Source organism: Fundulus heteroclitus, unplaced genomic scaffold, assembly GCF_011125445.2.
Source record: "Fundulus heteroclitus isolate FHET01 unplaced genomic scaffold, MU-UCD_Fhet_4.1 scaffold_140, whole genome shotgun sequence".
Classification (NCBI taxonomy): Eukaryota; Metazoa; Chordata; class Actinopteri; order Cyprinodontiformes; family Fundulidae; genus Fundulus; species Fundulus heteroclitus.
In genome coordinates, this window is record NW_023396552.1 from 359,235 (window position 1) to 385,420 (window position 26,186).

The 26,186-nt window shown below is 42.0% G+C and overlaps 1 protein-coding gene across 1 annotated transcript in view; it reads left to right on the top strand.

The window, feature by feature from the left end:
- The window catches only part of nkd2b (NKD inhibitor of WNT signaling pathway 2b), a 35,958-nt gene extending 15,264 nt beyond the window's left edge, over window positions 1-20,694 (top strand). The window contains 8 exon segments of the mRNA XM_036129110.1: window positions 14,566-14,626; window positions 15,420-15,547; window positions 16,518-16,613; window positions 16,782-16,923; window positions 18,260-18,317; window positions 18,459-18,586; window positions 19,561-20,019; window positions 20,022-20,694. Coding sequence (XP_035985003.1) covers window positions 14,566-14,626; window positions 15,420-15,547; window positions 16,518-16,613; window positions 16,782-16,923; window positions 18,260-18,317; window positions 18,459-18,586; window positions 19,561-20,019; window positions 20,022-20,167 — 1,218 coding nt within the window. The 3' untranslated portion in view covers window positions 20,168-20,694.
- The last annotated feature ends 5,492 nt before the right edge of the window (window positions 20,695-26,186 follow it).

The following is a 26,186-nucleotide window of genomic DNA, read 5'->3' on the forward strand; positions in this document are numbered from 1 at the left end:
GAGCCTCTTGTGATATAATCAGTTGAAATACAAACAAAGCAGCATTTGCTGGTTTTGTCTCAAGCGTGCCTTTAAAAAGTGTCTATAATCCTGCAGTGAAAATCCATACTTACCCAGCTTTGTTATCATCTGTATATAGAAGCTAGTGTAAAAAAATAAAAATACCCCAGTGGATATTATCTTTAAAGCATGACACATACCATAAATGATAGCTTCCTGTAAGCAGAAAACAAATCGTCAGCCATAGGATACCTTGTGGAGAGAGCCTAGTATTGTTAGTCAAATATTGCAGAACTGTTTTAGGCAAAGTGTTTGTCTCTTTCTTAACTTCTTACATATACCGTATTATGCAGAACAAGCACTCTTACACACTTGCAACATATAGTCAGCCTTGCCATAAAGGTTCACCCATACAAGCTTGTTCGGATATTAATAATAAGCCTAAGAGAGTTGGAAATGATGACAGGAATGTGTTCATAAAGTGAAAAGGTTTTCCCTCGAGATACTCCTTCCAGCCTTTCATATGCTGGATGCCATTGCATGAGAGATATATCAAACACAACCGAACCCAGACCCCAGAGGAGTTCGCCTCACTGCTCTGCTCTGAGCAAATCCTTTCCCTCTTTGGGACCCCATGCCCCGTACATGTGTAGGTATCGCTGTTACTCAGCTCATAAAACGATATAGTCACATCTGAAAGTGGTTAGCTGTTGAGACACACTGCTAGCTGCTTCAAAGTGTGGATACCAGTTCTGCAGACAGCCCAGACCGGACCTTCCTTTACGCACAACCCCCCCCCCCCCACACACACACACACACAACTGGGTTATAGCTGCAAAAACTTGCTTTTCTTGCACAAACCTGTTCTCTCCATCAACACCCGAAACGGGTCTCTGCGACAGAAGTAGGGGTTCTTTCTGTCATGCGTGGCGTTCTGCGGGAAAACTTGAATGATTCTTCACATGTGCTCAGATGGGAAAAACAGGCTCTCATAATCTGTGATGGTTATATAGCCTAACACCTTTTGTGTTCTTCCTATATGTGACAGGAAGGGAGGGAGAGGATGAAACGCTCCTGAAAGAGGCCTCTGTTCTCGTTTCCTCTGAAGGCAGCACCCTTTTCTTCCACCCTCCCATTTCTTTCCTGAGCCCCCTTCCACTTCAAAAAGCTGACCTGGCCCCTGTGCGCCGAGTATAACGTGTTTACCTAAAGGCTCATTTCAAATAAACAGCAGCTCTCCTTGAGATGCCTCCTCCCCCCCACCCCCCCCCCCCCCTCCTCCTCTCCTCACTGGGAGCTTTTCAGAGACACCATATGGTTACAGAAGATACATCACAATAAGGACGCTGTCTTTTAAAGCTTGGCGTTATTTTATTACTTCACAGAGAATAAGGTTACTATGGCAAAAAAAAAAAAAAAAAAGCTAAAAGAAATAAATAAACAACGATCTTCTGTCAGTTTGAAACTTTCTCATAACGACAGCAAATACACATATACTGTTGCTGGGCAGGATTTTTCCTTATAACCAGCACCCACTTCTTTGTGTTGATAGGGGCCTGGCTGATCCTATCACTTCAAAGATGCCAGTGTATCAGAGTATTTGAACTTTTAGCCCCGCTGTAACATGCTTTGCTATGAGAGCGCCTGGTAGCACCTGATTATCTCATAGCTTTTAATGTCTTGCTGCACATCAGCACTTTTTTTTTTTTTTGTGAAGCCCCAATCCCCTTTCAATAACTTTTTATCAGACGTCAAGTGTCCCACGAGTGGACCGCTCCGAGACACTCGGTGTAGCCTTTGTCGGGCTTTTTGCTCTGTGCGAGAGATAAGATAGAGTGCAGAAGGAAACCAATGCAAATGTATTGCAACCCCATGTTTAAGCCTGGACTCTTTCCCAGGCTCTTATACTTGGGTTTTTTTAATTATGGCTGCTGAAGCGTCCGTTTTGCTGCTCGCTCGGCTGCAAAAAGGAGAACTGGAGCTGGAGGTGGGGCTGAGCTGAGCTGCCCTCTGCGCTGTAGCCTTTTGATCTCTGCTTGCGCCATGGATGAATTACGTTTCAGAATTTCACACTAGGGAACAGTGTTTCAGACACACAGCTAGTCTGTCAGGTTCCTTCAGGTGCTCACATTCGAGCCTCAGTCAGAAGGGGAAAAACACAGAGAGATCTCTTTTTCCAAAATCTTTTTTTTTATTACTTTCTTCAAATTCAGACGTTTAGATACGCTAAGATAACTGGGCCTTTAAGTTATTTGGGAAAGCCCAGTTGATGATTTCATGGAGGCATGTGTTTTAAGGCAACACCTCAAGCACTGCTTCTCTCTACGAAATCCCAGTAAAATTAAAGAATATATATATCATAAAGAGAATTGTGGAGCTTCAAAAGTCTGATTCATTCTTGGGTATAAACACCATGAGAATGTCCCATCATACTGTTTAGGAAAGAGACGGCTTCTTCGTCCCAGACATAAACAGGTTTTGGTACAAAATCAACTTCAGACCAAAAAGCAAAAGACATTTGAAGAAGCTGGAGCTGCTTAAAGAGAGTCTTTTTCAGTAGTGAAACAGGTTCTCTACCTGTATGGCCTGAAATGCCATTCGGAGTGGAAGAAGCCAATACTCCAAAAGCATATTAAAAAGCCAGTCTAAAGTTTGCAAAAGCACTCAGCAACCAAGACCATAATTTTTGGAGACATATATGTGATCTGATGAAACTAGAATTTAAGTGTCTGGCTACAAATGACCAGGATTTTATTTCAAGGAAGAAGCTGAAGGATTGCAAACTTGAGAACAGCATCCCAAATGTTAAACTGCAGGGTTGCAGCATCATGTGGCGGGGGTGTTTTGCTGCTGGAGGGACTGGTGCGCTTTACAAAACAGATGACATCATGGGAGAAGAACATTGTACGACAACATCGTTGCTTTACCACTCTTACTGCTTAATTAGTTACAAAGTGACTTAAGGACAACAAAGGCGATGTTATGGGGTGGTCATGACAAGGTTTTGATCCTCAGTGGCTTCAGTGTCTCACTCATCGGTTCTGTCAGGAGGAACAGACCAGAGTTCATGTAAACTATTTTAGAAGCTTTTAGCAGGATAGCCAAAAGATTTCATCCAAGTTACACGGTTCAAAAGGCATTTCTATCAAATGCAAAGGAAACAAAATATGTAAACTTCTGTATTTGAAAGAAGTTAAATCAGCCTTGTAAGATATTCTTTCTCTATATTATGGCATTTAATTCTTAATAGAAGGTATTTTGGTAATCCTAAATGAAGCAGGAAACATTTACTCTGATTTAATGTCAGACGGTGAGATTATTTTTACATGAAAACCTTTGTTACAAAGTCATGTAGCGATACACATCAATACAGGACATGCTACAATTTCAGAAATAATTCATTGCATCCACGCCCTTACACCCTGTTTCCTTTGTGAATATTGTAAGCGTTCAAGTAGTTGCACATATTTAACCCCAGAACTCATCTGTTCCTCTTCAGCTTTCAACTGGGGTCCTTATTTCATGGGAGACTGCGCCTAAAACACCATAAGCATTGTCTGTCTTACATATCCCGACTGCGTTCACATGAGTTCAATAAAAACTCAACGTCTCCTCTCCTTCCTGAGCACGGCAGGGGTGTATTTTTAGGAATCCTCGGGAAAACACTCGGCGTTGACCCTGCGATGACCCCCGCCGTCCAGTTCCAGGCCTGTGAGGAACTTCACAGCTTTGAAATAAGCCCGTTCTTCCAGTGTCAGGAATGCTTGTGGTCTCAGAGACTGGCAAAGCCTGTTGGCTGGAGGAGACAGCCGTACCTGACAGTCAGGGAGAGTTACACAACAGCAGAGACAGAAATGAGATTAAAGGTGTATGCAGACGCTTCTAACAGGCAGACAGCTTTTTCTTTTTTCTTCGTGCCAGAGTCTAGATATTCAGTGTCAAATACTATGCCACAGTCTGTGAAGCCAAGACATTTTTACCCCGAACAGGATGGCCACAAGCCTCAAATTTTTCATAATACGGAGGAACAGTACCATTTATGCAAACAAGCGGTGTCTGGGGACTTGAGGTTTTGGCAGACGTTGCTGGATATAGTTAGGCTATAGCAGATGAGTTATTAGAGGCTCTGCTAGCGTTATAAGCTGCATCCTACTGAACTTTGCTGTGTATTTTGGCTTCTTCTGCACTGCTGGCCTGAATCTCCTCAAGGGTTCAAATCAATAATAGTGCACTATAACAGTCATTCATCTCTGTTTCTCCAACATAGCTGGTAGATGAATGTGTAGAGAGTTCATGCTACATTGGTAGCTCAATGGTTTTGGCTGTACGAGCTCCCTTTTTTTGTGGTTACTTATAGGCATCTGCACTTCCGCACGTTGGCTATCGATGGGGAGCAGTCACTAGTGGACTGGAGAGTTGTGGTTTTAAACCTGAACATGTCCCCCTCCACTTTAAGACACCCCTAAGGAAATCAGTCTGAGCCATTTTTACAGCAAAGTGAGCAGACTAAAGCTTACTCACACACACACCAGATGACACTGTTTTAGCAAACCAATACATGAAAGAGTCCCCAAACAATAATCTGTTATTCATGTTGGCCAAATAATGAATAATAATAAAAAAGCTTATAACCACATGAATGTTCAACCCACACCACAGATCAGTGCTTCAGTCAGATCTGACAAAATGGTATGTCGGCTGTTTTCTTGGCTGGGAAGTACCAAGTTGTTAGACGGTCCTCATCAGAGAGTGTTTTTGCAACAAAAAGCTCATATACTTTGGAAGTTGCAAACCATTTCTCAACCCCTAACAATAACCACGGCTGTGGTTTGTTAGTTAGCTGAACAGATGGAAAAGCAAACCAGGATTGTTTGATGTGTGCTTTGAGAAAAATGCATGTATGGCACGAACAGCATTAACAAAGCAAATTTACATTTCTACTTACCACACATACAAAAAAACAACAACTTGTCTGCTTAATATTTTCAGGTTAAGAAGATAGATAAATAGCTGGACTGCACGGTGCTGCAGTCCTTTGCGCTCTTGAATGTTTTGAATCCTGGCCAAAGCTTTTTCGTGTGGAGTTTACACGTTCTCCCTGTGGAGGTGTGGCTTTTTTCTGGGTACTCCGACAGCTAAAAAGCATGCATGTTAGGTTAACCAGGGTCTTTGAATTGCCCTGATATGTACGGGCATGGTTGTTTTCATTTTGTTTCTCAGTGTTGGCCTGTGATGGCTTGGCAACTTTTTCATGGTGTACCTGCCTCTTGCCCGTTGCCCAAGGAAAATTCTCGCCAGCAAACATCTCCAAGCGTACCCATCGGATGGAAATAAATTATCTACTTACTTTTTTTTGTGTTTTGTTGCCGGTTTCCAAAGAGAACAACCAAAGTACTTCATATTAGTGTTGAAAGGGCTTAGTGTTACTTAATGATCGCAATCTGGAGCTTCATCTCCATAAATGTCCCAAATCTTTTCTTCTTACACAAAAGAAACACTTGCAGTTGTTAAAACAAAACTCAAAGGAAAGTAGTTGAAACGGCTTTGTCTGCTAAACTTTGACCAACCAATACAAAAAAAAAAAGCCAACGGTACACAACGAGCAGTGAAAATGAAACACTTGACCCTGTCGGTTAGTGTTGAGTATGTGTGTAAGATAAAATGGCCAACAGACTGCACTGCGTGTAAATTCTAGACGTGCCGCCGCTCTTCCACACTGACGTGCAGCTGTCCTTCCCCAACATGGTTTGTTTACATTTCTCAGTCACCCACAGGAGCTGCGTAACGCCTCTGGCTCCCAACAACCTCCAACCACAAGGCCGCGCCCCTATGATCCGCCACGGGTGCTTTTCAAAGCTCTGACTCCAATCCCTTGCAGCCCGACAAAACGGGAGACGAAAACTGAGGTGTTAGGGGTTATCTCGCGAGTGAGAACGGTCATAACCGACATCTCAGTGCTCTCACGATAGCAGTGAGTAAAAGCTGCCTTGCAGGTGGGAGTGATGTGTTGAAATGTTGTTGTTTGGTTTTTTTTACATTCTGAATAGACAAAGCGGTGTTTGCAAGATGTGCTGACCGTGACCGCGAACAGTTGCTTTATGCAAAAACCTCCGCCGACATGGGAGCCGATCCATTTCAAAAAGTCCTCAGATGGGTCGTGTGCATAAACGAAAACTACCTTTGGACCATAATGTGATTGGGTTTCAGCCACCTCACCCACAGCCGAGCGCTCTGGCATCCTCTATGTTGTTTAAAGGGCCCGTGGAATGTGGAACAAATCCCCTCAGCTTTATCGGCCTGGACACACTCCCCATTGGCTGGGCTTGAGAGCCGGAGGCCAGAGCAGGAGCTTACAGAATTTCACATGGAGGCCAGAAACAGAGGAACATCCTGTTTGGGTCCCATACAGACTTTGATATGTCATCGCCTTGTGCACTCGCCTCTTTTCCTGTTGTCAGACTGTGGGTGTGCTCTGGGTCTGTTAGGCACACATCTTTCCTGTAGTTTAGATAGAGTCACGCTGTGTATCTGCTGCAGAAGAATTGTTCATTTTAATACTGGATAAACTAATGACATAAAAAAGGGGGGAACCTATTTAAAACTGTTAATGCCTCTGTTGTTGAATGATCAATTTACTGTGAATGGCCAATTCCTTTGATTGATTTCACTAGACATTCATATGCCTTAATACTTCCAGGTATACAGAACCATAGGATTACTTGACTTGAACCTGCCTGACAGCATGGAGAAGGTGAAAAGATCTTAAAAAAGGCATGTTATGTCCCAGACACAGACGAGAAACAAAGTAATTGATCTATCAGTCTAGAAAAGTTTAAAAAGCCATTTTTAAGGCTTTTGGTCTCCACCAAACCGCATTGAGAGCCATTTAAGCACAAAAGGAGAGAACGGGGAACTGACCCAGAAGAGCCTGGCCTACCAAAATTATACCCACAGTAGATCAGCTAGTCATCGTGGAGGTTAGCTCAAGGTCGGTGTTCAAGATTCAACAATAAAACAGCACATGAGCAAAAATGGCATTCATTGGAAAGTTCCAAGACAAAAAAACTAGCGGACTAAAAAGGCCTGTCTCACATTTGCCATAAAGCATCCTGATGGTCGTGAAGACTTGCTGGAGGAAAATATTATGTGAACCGGTGAGACAAAAGTGGAGCTTTTAGCAAGGTGTGCAGCCTGTTACATCTGATATAAAATTACCTCAGTATTTCAGTAAAAGAACATCGTAGTGAGAGTTCAACATGGCTGTGTCATGCTGCTTTAGGAACCGGACAGTTTGCTGTAATCGACGTGGAAGCCCGACTCCTGAAATTAAAGGTTTCGGAGGGGCCTAGTCAAAGTCCAGGCTTAAATCCAGTTGAGATGTATTGCGTGACGTTAAGCAGGCCAGTCATTGTCAAAACCCCTCTGCTGTGGGGTTTTGAGAACAACAACAACCTAGCAAAGAAGTGAGGGCTAAAAGTCCTCCCCAGTGATGTGAAAGACCAATCATAAAAACACTTGACAGCAGTCATTAGGTTTAGGGGCTTTACTTATTCACATAAAGCCAGGTTGGTATGGATATTTATTTCTCTTTAAAAATATAATCATCCTTTGAAAACTAAAGTTTGAATTTGGTTATGTTTGTTCCGTATTGCAATTTTCTTTGATAATCCAAAACATTTAAGTATGACAAAAATGTACAAAAAAACAGAACAAAATGTGTTTGCACAGCACTGTGGATCACTATTCACTGATTTAAGAAGAGTCCATCATAGAATACATTTAGTCATGAGAGGAAATGTGAAAGTGGTGAAAATAAACGCAAGAATATAAGTGACATGGCTTCTGGTTATTTGTTTTAAAAGCTAGTTAGGTAGTTAAATATAAGGCACTGTTGTCCTTGCTCAGCATTTTGTGCCTGAGGACAAACTGACAGAACATCCAGGAAGCTAAAGAAAATGGTTTCTTCAATTAAGACATGCGGGATTATGCATTTTTTTTTCCCAAAAAAGATGCATATGTAGCACATTTGCTTGTTTCTCTGGCATTAGCATTCAAGAAATGTAAACAGACCTGAGGTCTTTCAGCTTTTTTTAACCTCTGAATCTCATAAAAGCCCCCATCAACCTTGAATAAACACAGGTTATCTCATCGCAAAAATGTCTAGTTGGTTCGAACTATTAGTACAGCCGTGTCGTCGGGGAAGCAGCTTCTGCAAATTAATGCAGCAATCAAAGGCAGCTTCCTTTTTATAGCGGTTGATCAAATACACGAGTGATCTTTTATGCCGCCATAGCTTCATACATTTGCCTCATCTAGATTGTTGAGTTTTTTAGGAGGCATCGGCATGAAGGGCAGCTGAATGTGAGGCATCTGAGGGCCCGGTGCTGTGCTCCATTACATCAGGCTCCTATCAAAGCCCATTTTAATGAAGGCAGGCTGATTACAGCAGTGGTGACAGATGCAAGGCTGTCGGCCAGGGGTGCTAATCTTTTGTTTTGGGGCTTTCAGGAGGTCACAATCAAAGTGAAAAGAAAGATCAGTGACGGGACAATGAGTGGAGAGGAGGGTCATTCCTGCCCTGATTGAAGGGGGAGCGGCCGACTTTTGGCGGTGTATACGCTGCTCTTACGCAGACAGGCAAGCATGTTCATCTCTCACCACAGCTGTTGTTATAGTAGGACCGAAGAGGCTTCGACTCAGTGATTCAAGTTTTGCCAGGGGAGAGGTTCTGCCTCCTGTTTGACCTCAGATAGTCTGAGCCATCTCTGCTGCAAGACCCATAGGGCAGGATGGTTGTCTGGGCTGATTTTCTGCCCACAGGACAGGTAAATAAGATCAGACACAGATAAAATGCTAAAAAAAAGGAGAAATCTAACTGATTAAATGTCATTCTCAGAATATGAAACTGTGGGCTTTTGTATCTACATGACAATACATTTTTACAACAGAGTTCTCCCATTCAAGTTTATCACAACATTGTCATTTAGTGTAATATAATTATGTATAGACAGTATCTTAAAAAAATCTAAATATGTGTAAGTTAATTGCTTAAACAAGCAGTGCGCATTTTAGATTTTTTGTATATAGTTTACCATTTCAATCATTAAGTTAGACATTTTGGCTAGAATCGTTACACGAATCGGAAATGTGTGAGAGATTCTTGTTTTTTAACACAGATCTGACCTGGTGATAAAGATTTCAGTCTTATTTAGATTTTCATTTGGTGCCACAGATAAGCCCAGAATTAAATTAATTACATTTTAATTCTTAAATTAAAACTAATTTAACTCAAAACCAAACTCCTTAACCAAAAGGTTTGTTTCTGATGCATTTTCCCCTGTAGAGCAGAACTTAACCTTAAGCCAGAGGTTTCCGAAAGTCTGTTTAAATTGTGACCTAGGGTCACATGACCCATTCAGCGACGGACCCAACTATCTCAAGTACATAGGCGAGTTTTTGAGAAGGGCAGCCCACACGAAGCATCAATATGCGCCATGCGCTGTATATTGACCTAAAGATTATTATATATATTAAATATATCTCAAGTATATCTTAAGCACCTCAGTGATGATAAAAAACTGCTCACATTGATTCAAACTCACTGAAGAAAGTGTTACCACTGGTGAAAAATAGCTTCTTATTCACTGAGCATTTATTGATTGAAAAGATGATCAGAAATTGTGAATTTGTCACCGTCAACCGTTCACCGTTCAAGCTGTAAACCAGCCGTGACCTCATATGATTATCCGAGGGTGAATATTGATTATCTTTCTTTGAATATTGAAACTGTAAACACCCAGAGACAAGCTGCCCTTCACATGGTTTCATGCCTGTCTTCATTAATTTTACATATAATGTTTATGACTTCATCCACCTCATATGTTAATGGTTCTTTGGACACAACAAGGAAACCTGAGTGTCACTCCTAATGGCTTCACCGTGCATGGAGTAATTCTAAAACTATCAGTAAGAACACTTTGTGAAACTCGCTGAGTTAAACAAGATGCTGCATCGGCAGGTTGGCCTAGTGAAGGAGCAAGGTGATTTCATCCTAAAAAGTGTGGAAATTTCCTGGTTCGAATCCTACAGACTGCCACTCTGTGTACCTGATCAAGACCCTTGGCCTCAGAGTGCCTCTCGGGCGCCGCACAGTGGCAGCCCACTGCTCCCTGAGGGATGGGTTAAATGCAGGGGACACATTTCACTGGAATGTATGTTGCAGTGAGAAATAAAGATGATTGTTATTATTATTCATTTACTGCACACCTGTAAACCATTTCTGATTTGGATACAAAGCATTCAAACATTCATTTGAAGCATACTTTTACCAACATCCTGTTGTGTAGAAAAAGAAAAAGCTCCTTAATTAATGTTCTAAACTCATTAGCATGAATCTCTTTTTTAATATCATTTCTATTTCCTGTAATGCACGCAGATTATAGCGTGACAACGGCACAAGATCTTATTGTAAATGCATCACAAATAATCTTACTTGGAGTTAGAAATTGCCCAAAACTAATATAACCTAAACCTTTGATTCTGTAAAAAAAGAAAAAAAAAATGTTTGGAGCTTTTCTAAACAGAAAATATAACATCTGCACAACATGAAAGAGGACGGAGGTAGAAGAAGGACAGTAGAAGGAGGTGTCAGTCATGGTGTAAGCAGCTTGTTCCTTAGCTGTCTCGCAGGAGAAGAGCCAGAAGTTGCCAGAAGTTGGTCATCCACTGGTCTCTCATCAGACCCCAGAAATATTTTAGGAAATAGCCCCTTCCCCCTCTCCCCACCCGTCATCTCCTTCTCGTTCGCTCTGCCTTTTTCTGGTAGAACCGCTCACATCTGGTTTTGAGTCGAGGCCAGGTTGGTTTCAGCTGGAATGGAGGGCTTTTTTTTTTTTTTTTTTTTTCTCAATGGCCCCCCGTCCCTCTCCAGTTTCAGTCTCAGGAATTCACGAGAAAATGCCGTTTGTTTACGAACGGTTGTTCCTTTCTGTGCAGTAATAACATTTGGGGCCGAATATTTCTTTACCGGGAAAAGGATGCAATATTTTCCAGTTAATATCGGGGCTGAGGAGGAATGCTGGTGGTCTTGACGCCTTCTCCTTTGGCGCCCCTCTGAAATGTAAGGAAACTTCCTCTAATATCCCCTCAGCATTTATGCTTCCTGATGCATCCCTTAGCATCGAGCACGACAGACTCGCGCTCAGAACGAAGCAGGGGAAGATAGACGAATTGAAAACTGCTCGCAGAAGACCGTCAGATCCTGCTTTTGTGCCTTTCCAGCATGTGTTTGTACTTCGACACGCGTTTAGACATCCTATCGAGCCGCCATATTTCCTCGCCCGAGGGGCAGAGGAGCTGTGTAAACAATATTAATGTTAGCCTCCCATGCTTTTTTTTTTTTTTAAAGCACAATTTTCAAATTGCATCATAGGGTCTGGAGTGTGGCCCCCGAAGAAGTGCATGCACTTATTTTTTAGGGGCTGAGCCAGAGAAGGAGATGTGAGAACAAAGATGTGCTGTGTTTTGTAGAGGGAGGATGGGTGGTAGACAGGGGGTGGTGTAGGTAGGGGATGAAGTTGGAGGGTGGGGGGGGGGGGGTGCTGCTGGAGGATGTCTGATGTCACCTGGTAGGGAGCTATGAAAGCTTCCCCTGGTTACTCTATCCCACATAAAAGTCTGGCAGAAGACCGAGGCTTTAGGGAGGCTTGGCAGAACGGCGGCACTAAACAGGAACAAACACCGCACCCCTCTCTTTCTCTCTCTTATGTTGAGGCATTATGTTTACACAGAATACATCCACTGCATGTTTCCAGCGCTTAAAAAAAAAAAAAAGACAATGGAGATCCAATACTTTATCTATATCTAGACGTGTCTCCACTCCTATGCACATGTGAAATGTTTCTTTCGCATCACTGTTAGCAGTGATTTTAGCTTTACGCCCATCCATCCATACATTTTCTAAGACGTCTATCCCTCGTGGGGTCGCGAGGGGTTGCTGGTGCCTATCTCCAGCTGTCAATGGCCGAGAGGCAGGGTACACCCTGGACAGGTCGCCAGTCTATCGCAGAGCTGTACGCCCTTGGTAAAAAAAAAAAAATACCCCAAAACCCTTTATTTCTAAGATACTTACAGATTTGCATGGCCTAAAGAGAGTAAAGAGCCGTTGTTGCTCTGATAGTGGGGGGAGAAAAAAGAAGAAAAAAAAAAACGAACTCCGCCTGATGCCAGAAAGCACTTAATTACACATGTGGAGGGCAGATTTGATGCCGACACCGTGGGCGATGTGGAAGGAGGTGTGTTTGGATGTGAAACTGCAGACTGCGGTCGGGTCCAGGCTGCTTTCTCATTAGCTCCACCAATGGATGTAATGAGCACGGAGGTGGGGCCGGTGCCTTTGGTAGGGAGGGGGGGGGGTGGGGGGACATGTGTTCGACACAAGCCCTGTTGGTCCCCTTCCAAATCGTGCGTGCCCAGCAAGACATCTTCTGCATTTCTTATATGTGCAAACAAGATGTGGCTCTTCACTTACAGGGTCCCACGTGCCCCACCTGTTTGATGCCACAGTTTAAAAGAAATAATAATAATAAAAAAAAAGGTTAGTGCATACGTAAATACAAGCAATCTTGTGATTACTTCATTTTCTGTTGGATTCGAAACTGCTGCCTCCATCAAAGGATATGTAACCTATTTTTTCCCCTCATTTATGTTTTATGACGCGAAGAAGAAACAATCAGAGTCGGTTAAAATCAAAATCATCAGGTCAAATATCAAAAATTACTGTGAATTTGGTATTCTTTGGCCGGGAAAAGCAGGATCCATCCACCTCTAAGACACGATATCTTTCATTTAAGCGGTTCTTACAGCTCATAATAGGAACGAGGAAGGGACAAATCAGTGGCTGTTTTGGATGTTTCGCTGAGTCTTTACGTACTGGCCTTCATTAGAGGGGACCGCAGGATAAAAGGGAGACGATAAAAGCTTCCAGATCAGAAGAAAAACAACATCTTGTCCGGGGGAAAGCAGAAAAGATGGATACTTTGTTTTGCGTATATTCATAAATACACATTTTCTTTCTTTCTGGTTCAAGAATGTGTTCTTTTTATGATTAAGGGTTTCTTGTTTATGAACAAAAAAAAAGAAAAAAAAAAAGGTTTCCATTTCTCCCAGCCACCCATCTTTCCCACACAGCTCCAAACCAACAGATTGGTCCTATCTCCACATCCTCTCCTCCCCTTATCAGCCTTGCTCCTTTCTCTTCTTGGTACCTCTGATCTTCCCTTTTATCCCTACCCCATGCCTATCTCCTTCCTCCTGCTCGTCTCCCTGGGCCTCTGGTGGCCGTCCGGACCTTGACCTCCCAGACTTATCAGACTCCTTCCCGTTTGGCTCGGAAGGTCACGACCAGATTACCGTATCGCGTCGAAGTCCAGAACGATCAGCGTCTGGGAGGCTCGTAAACAGAACGACGAGGCCCTTGCAGCCTGGAGTGGGTAAACGGGGAGGGGGCCCGCTCACCTAAACGCATGCAGATGTTCCTCGCTCGAACCTCCGCTCCGTCACAAGGTACACGGAGTTCTTTTGTTTTCCAGCGCCCTGTCTGTTTTTTATTTGTCTCAATTCAGTGGGCCTCCTTGATTCAATCTGGTGCAATTTTTATTTCAAAGCCCGCAGAGCAGCTTAGAGGAACAGGGAATGACGTAAATAAGTTGAATCATTTGTTGTTTGAATATTTGCGGTTTAGGGCCTGTGCTGCACTTAATTTTCATTGTTTCCACAATGCACTTGCAATTAGAAAAGGCCTCTGTGTGTGTGTGTGTGTGTGTGTGTGTGTGTGTGTGTGTGTTTGGCTCCCTCTGTGTGCCTTTGCATCAGCCCATGTGTGGAATGCTTTGCGGTCCAGTTTTATGCAAGATACGCGCTATTCGCAAATGAAAGAACACCAGTTTTCCTCTCCATCCCTCTTTTGTTTCTCTGCTGGTGTAATCAGTCATTATCATCCTATCTGCAAGGAAATTTCCATCTGACATTGAACGTAAATGCTGCCCAGACCACATGCTTTGGCTTGTTGCATGTAAGGCAAACTTTTTCACAGTGAAGCTGCAGAAAGAAAAAAAAAAGCAATACAACAAAAACTTTTTTTTCCATAAACTCTGGGTTTCCATCAAACGCTTCTCGTGTCGTGCATGATGAGAATAAACAGGTTGGCTGAGAAAGAGAGAGAGAGAGAGGAAGCCCAGATGATGAAGTGCATCACAGGCTTTTTGATGGATGTGAGGCATCCATTTGAAGGGCTCGGAGAAATCTTGAAAGCTTGGCTGTGGCTGCGATCGCTGCGTCCCAGACAGTGAAACACAATAAGCGTGCAGATGTTCAAAGTGTATGACCGCACTGGAGCCTGGAGCCCTCTGCTGCTCATCGGAGTAGGAAATGCTTTAGCTGGGCCTGTTTGTTTTCTCTGTGTCTGTGGTCTGAACTGTGGATTCACTTACATCTCTGACCCCCCCATCTTTCTCCCCTCTCCTGTCCTCTGTGTCTTTCTCTCCTTATTTCTTTTCTTTTTCCCAGGGGTTTCCAAATGCTGAACTGAAGGAAGGACAATTCGTGGACCAACACTGTCCCCTAGAGGGTAGGTGGAGGAGACCGTTGGCAGATCAGACGTTTTATGACTGATCGCACAGTAGAGCTGGACGATAATGATGTATAACAATAACAATATATATTAATCAATAGATGTATTTTGATGATAGAAAAAAAAGGGTAAATAAAAAGTTCAATAGAACAATTTTCCTTCTTTTTTGCAGTCTAGCCATGTAGGTTAATATTACAGTCATTGCATCCTCCCAACCAATCACAAACGCAGACCCAGGAACCAAGCTCCGCCCCCTTCAAGGAGTTCAGAGAGCATGCGTTCTTTTTTTTTCTTTTTTTAAAAACTTGCAGTTTTGGTAGAATAAAGGGTTGAGTTTGAGAGCTGCACTTAAAATATATGTTTAGAATTTGATCAATGATTTCTATTTTATCAATATGCTTTTTGTCTATATCGTCCAGCCCTATCGCACAGTTTTAGATGGGTTGTCTCACATAGCCAAGCAAGAAAATGTAAACAATTTTTTCTAAGCCGGGCACAGAACCTGTTGTCATGTTTTGACCACAAACCTCAATCAGAATCAGAATCAGACATACTTTAATAATCCCAGGGAGAAGTTGTTGTTTCAGTACAGTCGCCATAACATGATGTGCTCGTGATTGTAACTCAATGTATGCTTTTAAGCTGTCGGATACTCCATTCATGGACCAAAATAATAAACTAAATACCTCTTTAGAGAATATATTTGCGTTTTAAGATGCTAAGATTGCCTCATACTGAGCAAAATGTTTTGTTCTGACACTAATGTATCTCCTTTCTCCTGCGTTGACAGCGTCTTTTCCCCAGGAGAAGGCCGAGGGCTGTGAAAGCTACCTGCAGTTCCTGCACGCCGAGGACGGAGAGAAGGAACCTCCGAGAGACGCCACTAAAACTTCGGGGAAGAAACGTATCAGCGTCAACGTAAGAACGCATTTTTTTTGCCTTATTCTGATCTGATTTTAGGTCAACAATCGCGCATACGGTAACTCGTCTCAATAAGTGCAGGTACAGAAAGGTACAGAAAGACCCTGTAGGATAGTGCATCCTACAGGGTCTCTATGTTTAAATCACGGATTTGCTTTTTAAATTTGGGTTCAAAAGTTGTTTTGCAACACTTGCAGTCTGTACCTGTTGACTGCAGCATCGTGTGAATCTTCTTCAAAAATGAAACTGGGTTTCCAAGTTGGACAGCCCCTCGGTCTGATGCGGTTTGATCCCCGCAGACTGCCACTGTGGGTCGCTGAGCAAGACCCTTAGCCTCAGATTGCTCCCTAGGCGCTGTGATAGCTGCCCACTGCTCCCTGAGGAACGGGTTAAACGCAGAAGACAAATTTTGTTGGAATGCACAATTGCAATGACAAATAAAGATTTCTTCTTCTTATGAGGACCAAGTTACAACAGGGGAGACATCCACGTTTCCTAGAAGTTGATGCTTTCTTGCTCACAAGGTCTACCTCACATGATGCAAATAATAGTAGCAGCGTTGCCAGAATCGTCTAAATTTGCAGCTAAAAAAAAATTCATCTCTGTGTTTTTTCCTAATGAAAATGATGTTGATGACAGTTTGGCGGTTATTTCTCTTTGCTTTGGTCTTTAAAAAAATATGAACACACGCCTCACCCCATTAGAAAGCTTTTAACGCTATTCTGCAGAGTATGGCAATCTTTCCTATTCTATAATTTACTATGCATGTCTGATTAAATCCTCTGCTGACTAAATATGCCCAGAATAAGCTCCCCTCTGCTGCCCCCTGCTGTCTCAAAGGTGCATGTGTTCTTGCCGGTGGCATGCCTTGAGAGCAAAATCACATCGATGACGAGGACGATCAAGAACTGCATTGTTTGTCTGATTGTGTGTATTGAAGTGGAACAAATGCTGTTTTTTTTTTCAGGATGTGGAGTATAACGTCTCTGTGGAAGATGACAACCGTCAGGAATGGATCTTCACTCTTTACGACTTTGACAACAGCGGGAAAGTCACCAAAGAAGTACGTGGGCTGGCTTTGCCTTCGGCAGCTGAGTTGTTGTCTTTGTGATGCTTCCAAAACTTCCTGTCTAAACTGATGTTTCTTTTGACAAACCTTGTTCATCTTAAGTTTCTGTGTGTGTGTGTGTTACATTTGTGATTGTAAGCTATGTTTTCTGGGTCTCTAAAGGACATGTCAAGTTTGATGCACACCATCTATGACGTGGTGGACGCCTCTGTGAACCACTCCTGTCACAACAAGAGCAAGACTCTGCGCGTGAAGCTGACCGTCACTCCAGAGCCGAGGAGCCACAGAAGAGACGCAGGAACAGGTGACAGCAAAAATGAAACACCAACCCCGGTTTCTCGCTCAACTTTATTTCTTGTGTCGTTGTAAAAACAATTATTTAAAATACATCTCTTTCATCAATTTAAATGTATATTGTGTACTTTATCTTTTTATAACCATATTTATTTATATTTTTTTTTTGGGGGGGGGGGGTTAGTTACTGGCAGATGAATGCAAAGTCAATCAGAAATTAAAAAGGTCCATTAAAATTATTTATTTTAGGCCTCTAAACCCTATTGGACTTATTTTTCAAACTGGTCCTGTGGTTCTGTGACTGGACCTGATTTAGATGTCAAAATATTAACTTAATATTAACCTTTTTTTAGTATTATTTGTTAACAAACAAAAAGATGTATCCTACCTTAAAAATAGTGCTTTTAAGAATGCATGAAGTTAGGATAATCCAGTTTTGATTTTACAAGTCTAAGCACTGAAACACAAACAGAGCTGATCTGAGTTGATCAAAAAAAAAAAAATAGCCCTTTATTATTATTATTATTATTATTATTATTATTATTATTATTATTATTATTATTATTATTATTATTATTATTACTGTTGTTGTTATTGTTATACTATATTCATATCATCAGGGAATAAATTCATCATTGTATTGTTTTGTTAATTTTGGAACATGAATTTAATAAAACTAAGCTAAGTAAATGTTTTATATTCAAATGTCTGCAAAGTTACACGAAGAAAAAAATCTGTGTATTTGAGTCTGGAAAAGTAAGCGGGTTGAATTTAAACTCGTGAATTTTCTGCATAGATACCTTTAGATCAGGCGTCACCAACATGGTGCCTGTTTAAGAAAATAGCTTTACCCACATGTGAGCTCTATCTAAAATTTAATTTTATCCTGTTGCTTTTCCTTTTTAATCACACTTGCATTTCTATAGATTTTAAAATGACAAAAGCATGAAAAACGTTAAGTTTTACATAACGTAAAGGTGAGCTCTGACTCTTCTAGTACAAAGGTCAGTACTGATAGCCCTTCGTATGGCAAAGTACCAATAAAGTATCTCTCTGTTTAAAAAGGTTGGTGACCACTGCTTTAGATGTTTTAGGTTTCCTAGCTGTAGGTTTCCTCAATGAATGGATGAGTTTTAGCCAAATCTTTCAGATCGGCTCATATCGTTCAGTTTGCCACACGCTGCAGAAGGCTGAACTGAAAACTCCAAATCTTCAAATGTCTTTTATGTAAATTTGAATTCAGACATGTACTATAGCTAAGTCATAACATATCCAAATTTATTCTGACTAGATTTATAAAAATGTGTTCATTCAGGCATTATTTAACTTCATCTCTACCTCTTTAGATCGCTTGCACCACGATGAGGGCCGTCCGTCCGACAAGCGTCTCTCCTCATACCTCAGGTGAGTTTCTGTTTGACACTTTCATTGTTTGCTTACTTATCTATCTATCTATCTATCTATCTATATATATATATATATATATATATATATATATATATATATATATATACGATCATATGTTTTTTTTACTTTACTCTGCAGTAGCAAGGGGCAGAGCGGTGAGCCTCAGGCCCCTGAGGGTCAGCATTACTGCGTGGATGAAAACACAGAGAGGAGGAATCACTATCTGGACCTGGCTGGTATTGAGAACTACACGTCCAGGTTTGAAGGTCAGTTCAGTTCAGTTTGACTTTATTTAGCCATCGTCATTTCAGCAAACATACATCAATATTCGCTGTGGTCAGGAAAGGAACAGGAAGAAGGAAAATAATATCATGCTATGTGCTCCTGTCATATTACAATACAACAGTATACAATACAGATGGCCATTTCTAGTTCACTAATTTTTCAAAACAACATTTTGATCCAAGACCATCTTTAAAAAAAATGTATTATCTCAATATTGTTTTTTTTTTAAATAACAATTAATTTTTTTTTTCTTATCTGAATGTTTCTGTGGTTTTACTCCAGAAAGGGAATTAGTGTAGTTCAAGAGTTTGCTCTCGGGGAGCAATCTGGGGTTAAGGGTCTTGCTCAGGGACCCAGAGTGGCACTTGAACCCAGAACCTCTGGGACACAAATGCAATGCTCTAACCACTAGGCCACCACTCACCTAAATGGTATGCTAACGGCTTTATGTCAGCAAATATTCGGGAAAGTGAATGGATTCATAAATGCAGTCATGTTCCATTAGGTTTATCTGATGAAAAAAACTGACCCTGTTGAATACTTTACTGTGTCTAAGTGAAAACAAGAGTTTAGGGCCAAGTGGGGTCTCCGGCTGCTGTCCAATCAGTGCCACAGCTACAGTTGCTGCAGTTACCAGCATGCATCTGCTCTGCAGCGCTCACTGCAGGGCCCCGTAGCTAAAGAAATAACAAGAAGGTAACAAATCACCAAGTGCAAGCTGCAAACGTCAAGTATTCCTGCAGATTTTCATGGTTTCCAAGTTCAGCTTCATGGCTTTTCATGTTTGGGTCTCAACCATCCCAGAAGCTACAGACACAGCTTTGCAGAATTTGTATCATGCCCTTTTTGGAACCCTTTAAAAGTTTATTTCAGGTTTGCTTGACCTTTGTACTGAGAGAAATATCAAGTAACTTTGATCTACATATACCGCTACTTTCTCTATGCTGTCTTGCAGGAACCAACCCAGTCTTCCCTGCTCAGGAGACTCACGTTCGTAGCTCACAAAGCCAGAGTCGCTCTCGCTCCCATGAGCCAGAAGCCCAGGCTGTTCACCACCGTCGCTCCCAGGTCATCGGCGAAAGCTACAACCCTGCAGAGCCTCGAGCGAAAGGCGCACAGTTCCTCAAATCCCCCAAAGGAGCCTACAAGGGAGGTGGAGGGAACAACGGAGGTGGCAAATCCAACAAGTGCCACGGTTACCATCCCCCCGGCCAAACGATGCCGCACGGTGGCAACACTGCCGGCCACGGGGGTCAGGATGTGTACCACCTGCCGCACCAAGCGCAGCCCTCGGGCCACCACCAGCACCCGCTGCAGCACAGTCACAGCAAACGGCTGAAGGCCAGAGCTCGCGATTCCATGTCCCCGACCAAAACCCCCCTGAGCCCTCAGTCCCACCACCAACAGCAGCCCGTGCCATGCCAGGCGTGGAGAGGGAGCAGGCCGCCGCTGGTCCTCCCGGGAGCCCGGGGATGGTGGTCCCTGTGGTGCAGCGCCATGAGCATCACCATCACCATGAACACCATCACCACCACCACTACCACCACTACCACCAGACATGACAGCCTTTTATATATATTTATACATAGTGACTGAAACCATTACAGGACCAACCACCTAATTCTGAAGGACTAATCCTATGGAAACGGCTCACAGTCCATTCGAGGATCTCCGAATCCTCCTGGAGACTCTGCAGATGTATCCTGAGACGCTGTACTGAACTGAGAAGGTGTCTGATGGTCAGCCGTATCCGCTCGGCGGGATGTCAGTGTCTGATTTCAAACAAAAAACTTACGTGGTACAGTTTTTCAGTGTTTTCTCTAGATGCTCTACTTGAAAGCCTGCACTCCTTCCACACATTTATCAAGGGATCCAGCGAAGAAGAAAATCAGACGACTTCTGTTGTGTTACTCCTCAGTCAAAGTCTTTTAAAGCTACAGTATTTGTCCGAATAGTTGTTGTTCTGTGCGAGACTTTTCCACATCTCAGGTGTAAAGGTGCTGCTGCTCTCAAGCTTTTCACAGAAGCCCCACTTTCACGGGCCCTGGAGGGGCTTCCTGTTTGGGTTTGTGTGCTTAGGGGGGCCGGGGAGGGAGGGGGGGGTGCGGTATTTGGGTTTATAAAATCACCACTGCCAGTTTTAATGCAAAAATATCTTTCTGTATGTATAAAAAAATCTATATATGTAAACACCTTTTACTGTATTATAATTATACTCTATATGCATACTTCATCAATGATATAATTATGCATATATATTGTCTTTTATATATTTTAATAAACATTATATAGTTCATTTATATGAATTCAGAAACATATTTTGTTTGTTTGTTTGTTTTCTGGAAAATCTATGTTCTATGTCTTACAAAGTTCTGGTGTGTCGCAGTCCAATCCCAGCCCTTCCTGAAATAATATCAGTGTGTCCTTTGTTGCCATTTTACTTGGAGAGAATTGTCCTTTTCTCTGTCCTTTTTGACGTTAAGTCACTGTCTAGAAGCCTTTTGACTCACCGTGCGTGTTGAAATGCCATATAGGTAAGCTCGGCCCTGTTCGCAAACCAATTCTCTTTATAAAATAGTCCCAGTACTCGCTGGGCTGTCCTGGACACCCTGAAACATTGAATTACCTGATGAGGTTTTTTTTTTTTTTTTTTTTTTTTTTTGAGGAGGGTAGTTTAATCATTACAATTTCTATTACCGGTTGCAATTAATTGCATAACAACCAAGACTCAACTCTATGGAGTGTTAAAAGGAACAAAATTAAATGAATAAATTAACGTGAAATAAATAAATGTACCATGAAATAATGCAACGTAAAAATAAATAAATAAACGCAGCATTAAATGTCCCATTAAATAATTTAATGTACCATTTATTTGAAAAAAATTATGATACATTTATTCCATTTTGTCCCCTTTAGCCATCCATACAATACAAACGCAGCAGTAAAATTTGTGAAGAACATGATTTCTCTCTTCTTTGAGTCGTAATTGTAAAATGTGTCTTGAATTTCCCATTTAGGGAGGTCCGTTTCGATCCACTAGGCGGCGACAACTGGTCGTTCACATGCACACAGTTGGCCTTTGCAGCTGCAGATGAAGCCATTATAAACAGCAGTGCTGGGACCAAACTGCCTTGCAATTGCCTTTCGTTTATAGCGGAGCTGCTGTAGAACAACTAAATTGTTTTTAAAATCAACCTGAAACTGATCTCAGTTTATACATTACAAAGATCGGTTCTGTCCGACGTTTTAAAACGGATATGAGAAGGTCAAGTCGTCCAGTTAGTGGATGTGTTCTGAACAGATACAGTTTTCTGTCCCGGACGTCTTCCCTGTTGTAAATTTGGCGGAGGTAAATGCTCGTAAACAGGACATTTTTCATGGTGAAGGAGCATAAATAAAACGGTCGCTGAGCAGCATCTAAACACGTTTCCCCTCGCCCATTAAGATGCCATGCCTCAAACTAACCCAGACAGTTTGGTTTATTGTCAACTAAACAATCTCAAGGTTCATTTGGAGCTTATTGTTCAAGGAAACCTGTGACACGTCAAAAGGAAATCGGAAAAAAATACCACCAGTCTGCCAAACAAGGGAGATTACCGTAGACATCAACAGTTTTATTTGTTCGCTGTAAACTCTGCTGCATTATCTTTGACAGAAGCTGGGAGCAGCTTTTTAACAGCAGTTACAAAATACGACGAGCTGTCCTAGATTCTTCTCCGGCGATGGACCTTATGGTGTGGGTATGACATCGAGCAAGACATGATGTTCTGATCAGCCTTCCCTGAACCTCTTTCACAGGATGAAATGAGAAATAAGATGAAAAAAAAAAACAAACAAACACACATTTCATGCCAATGAACATATCAAAAGGATGTGTCAATGAGATTAGTTTTCACTAGAGAATGGCAGGGTTTCTACAAAAATGACTCCAGGTACACGTCGACGACTAATCCAGTCACATTCGGTCAAAGAAGAACCAGAGTTTTTGGAAAAATGTTCTGTGGACTGATGAAACAAAAGTGGAACGTTGTGGAAGTCGTGCGTTCTGTTACGTCTGAAGCAAAACTAACACAATGTTTAAGTAAAAGACATCATGCTGATTCTCTGTGCTTTTTTGTGTCTCTGTCTTCTCTAACCGCCACTTGGTCGAGGCAGATGACCGTTCACACTGAGCCTGGTTCTGCTGGAGGTTTTCCTCCCTGTTAAAGGGGAGTTTTCCTCTCCACTGTCACTTCATGCATGCTCAGTATGAGGGATTGCTGAAAAGCCATCAACAATGCAGAAAACTGTCCGCTGTGGCGCTACGCTCTTTCAGGAGGAGTGAATGCTGCTTGTCAAGACTCAATGCAATCTGCTGGGTTTCCTTACATAGGAAATTTTTTGACCAATCTGGATGATTTGATTAAATTTAACTTTGTAAAGTGCCTTGAGATGACATGTTGTTAATTGGCACTGCATAAATAAAATTGAATTGAATTGAAGGACTGCTTCTTGCTGTAACTGAGGGAATTGTTTTCTATCAGAAATAATCTAAAAGCTGGTCAAATGGCTAAGAGAAAGATATTTTAGAGTGGCCTAGTCAAAGTCTAGACTCTGAAATCTAATTGAGTTGTTGCGGCTTGACCTCAAAAGGGCTGTTCAGACTTGAAATTTCTCCAATGTGGCTGAAATACAAATAAGTCTGCAAAGAGTAGGCCATGCACAATGTAAAAGACTCATTAACAGTTATCACATTAATGATAACAGCCCAGGCTGCAAAACCATCTTTGGTATTTACACAGGTTCAGTCTGATGTCAAAATGTGTTCGAAGTTCTGAAACATGTAAAATATATATATATATGCAAAAGCAGAAGAAATCCGTTGGAGACATACTTTTGTGAGCACTATATACATACTGAGAATGTGTTTAGTTATAAAAAATTATTTCAGACCAAAATGAGGCGTTGATAAGGCCAGCTTTGTGTTTTTATCGTTCAATTCGGGCTGCAGGTGTCAGCGCTGTTGCATTTCCAGTTTCCCTCAGCTGTTTACAGAGTAGAACCAGAGAGGAGATCATGCAGTTATTTCAGGTATTTACAGCAGGGAAGGAGGCCACCTCCTGTCTGTCGCTCCTGCTGAACAGGTCTGTTACATATGACCACACAGTTAGGCTTAAAGAAGTGCACCAAAAGCAAAATAACCTAAACCTGACTAGATCGGGTTTATAGGCGTTGATTTTTATTTCATTTTTTTTTGTAAAGGGTTTGGTATAATGGTTTCTTTGTGGCTTTTAGTGATTGTCAGCCTGGGCTCAGGGAATGAAAGCTGCTCCTCGCTCCGTCCGTGAGGGATTTAGTGGGGGGAGAGCCCCGACTGCGACTAACAATGGCAGCTATGAAAGGCGAGGGGAGGGTCGCTCTGATTCAAATATCCACTTTATTCGCCTTCCTTGGAGGAGAACCTGCACCGACAGCAGCCAAACGCGAGGATATGTGACGCAGCAGGCTTTCAAAGCAGCTCCTATTTCTTTCTTCTTTTTTTCTCTCTTTTTGCAACATTGCAGTTTTCAGCCAAACTTCAGGTGCGCAGGTTTTCACTGAATCCGAGACAAGCGCAAAAACTTGGAGGCGTCACCGCAATGGACCAAATGCACCTGCTGATGGACTAATATTCAAAGGTAAGGGGTCCAACCAACCAGTTTAAACTTTTTAAACTTTCCTCTATCGCCCTCTCGTAAGAGCGCCATTCCGAGTGTATGACAAGTTTGACATTCATCAAAATGCCGTGTTTAAGATTCCCATAGAAATCCTGTCCTTGTGCTGAAGTTTTTCCCTGCCCACCCCTTTCTCCCCCCCATCCGTTGCTCTCTGCAGCTTGTTTAGTGAGACTAAGCCTGTCTAGGGAAAACGTGATTATCCCCAACCCATCAATACGCTGGCTTTCATTCAAGACATGCATGAGAAAGGCTTTGGTGCATAATAGATCAGTGGGAGCCTGCGTGTTGTGAGAGGAAAACTGAAGGGAATCTCGTTTTAGTGTTGGGAATGTCGAGTGTGCAACAACATTTTGATCAGGGCCGGATTTCGGATGATGTGGGGGGGCCCCGGGGCTGCCGCTACTTTTGGGGCCTTACCCACACATGTTTCTTTCATATGAACGCAAATATAAGATAAGATAAGAGGTTTATTTGTCAGTTTATACTGTTGTCAACAAAGTTAAGTTGGTTTAACATATAATAGCTTAATAAAAGTGTAATAGTTTGACAAGTAGGTACATTATGCAAGGCTTTTATTCAGGGAGTCTTGATCTGGGGACACCATTTCCACCCCTAAAGACTATTGCAAATAAAATAAAAGTTTTTTTTTTTTAATCCAACAGAAAAATACAGGAATATTAAGAATCTGTGCACAGGTCCTCACTGTTCCTGATCTTTAGGACTTAAAAAAAAGTCGATCAACTCCTTCAGTTCATACATTTATGAACAGTTATGTTCCTGCCTGTCCATCCAGTGGCGTAGGAAGACACGACACCCTATAGGAAACCAATTCTCCGGCATCTCCTTACTGACACTGAAGCAAACACAGCAGAACACGATGAACTCAACACCCTTGATCCCTGAAGCGGTGACTGAGACACACCAAAACCACAGGAGGTGGCAGGGAGCGTGTGTGTAAAGCTTACTGCTGTTATGTCTGATGTTTTTGGCATGAAGGGTTGGTCAAAAGCGCGCTTTCAACATCATATATTTTAACAGCTGTAGGTGTTTTGATTAGCCACACAATTATCCAACAAATGAAGCACCTTTTCTTTGGAAAACATATATAAGCTTTCTTTGCAACACGCAAAACAAGCATCTATCTATCTATCTATCTATCTATCTATCTATCTATCTATCTATCTATCTATCTATCTATCTATCTATCTATCTATCTATCTATCTATCTATCTATCTATCTATCTATCTATCTATCTATCTATCTATCTATCTATCTATCTATCTATCTATCTATCTATCTATCAATATATAAATATATATGTGTGTGTGTTCTCTCTATTTGAATATGTTCCATCAGTATTTTAAAATTCTCTCAAGTTCTCATTTTTATTTCATCACTGCCAGTTTAGCATCATCTTTTATGGCTGCATCTCTTCTGTATAGGAGTGAACAAAAAAACAAAAAAAAAAACCATTAGGAGTAAACTGCTACTGTAAAGTCGCATCACATCCCCCAGGGAGACATGAAAGCAGACTCAACGTGAGGCCTTTATCTGAACAATTGCCCCATTCTGTTCCACACCCCTACCCTGACCCCCAACCCCCCAGCCCCCAAATTTCCACTTGATTAAGCCCTAAGCTGGCCAGAGTTGAAGCAGGAGGGAAAATGGCTCCCTAATGATGACCCTCGAGTCTCACGCCAAAAGCTCCTCTCTCTTGGCTCTAAACTTAGTCAGACCTGCTGTGCTGAAAACTGGCATCTTGACATCCAAAAGTATGGCTGCACACTGATTCAGGCGGGCTCTTTCCAAAACATCCTTTAAACAATAAAACGTTGTCTGTCCACTGTGATCAGAATACTCTTTTTACAAACTTCATATCAC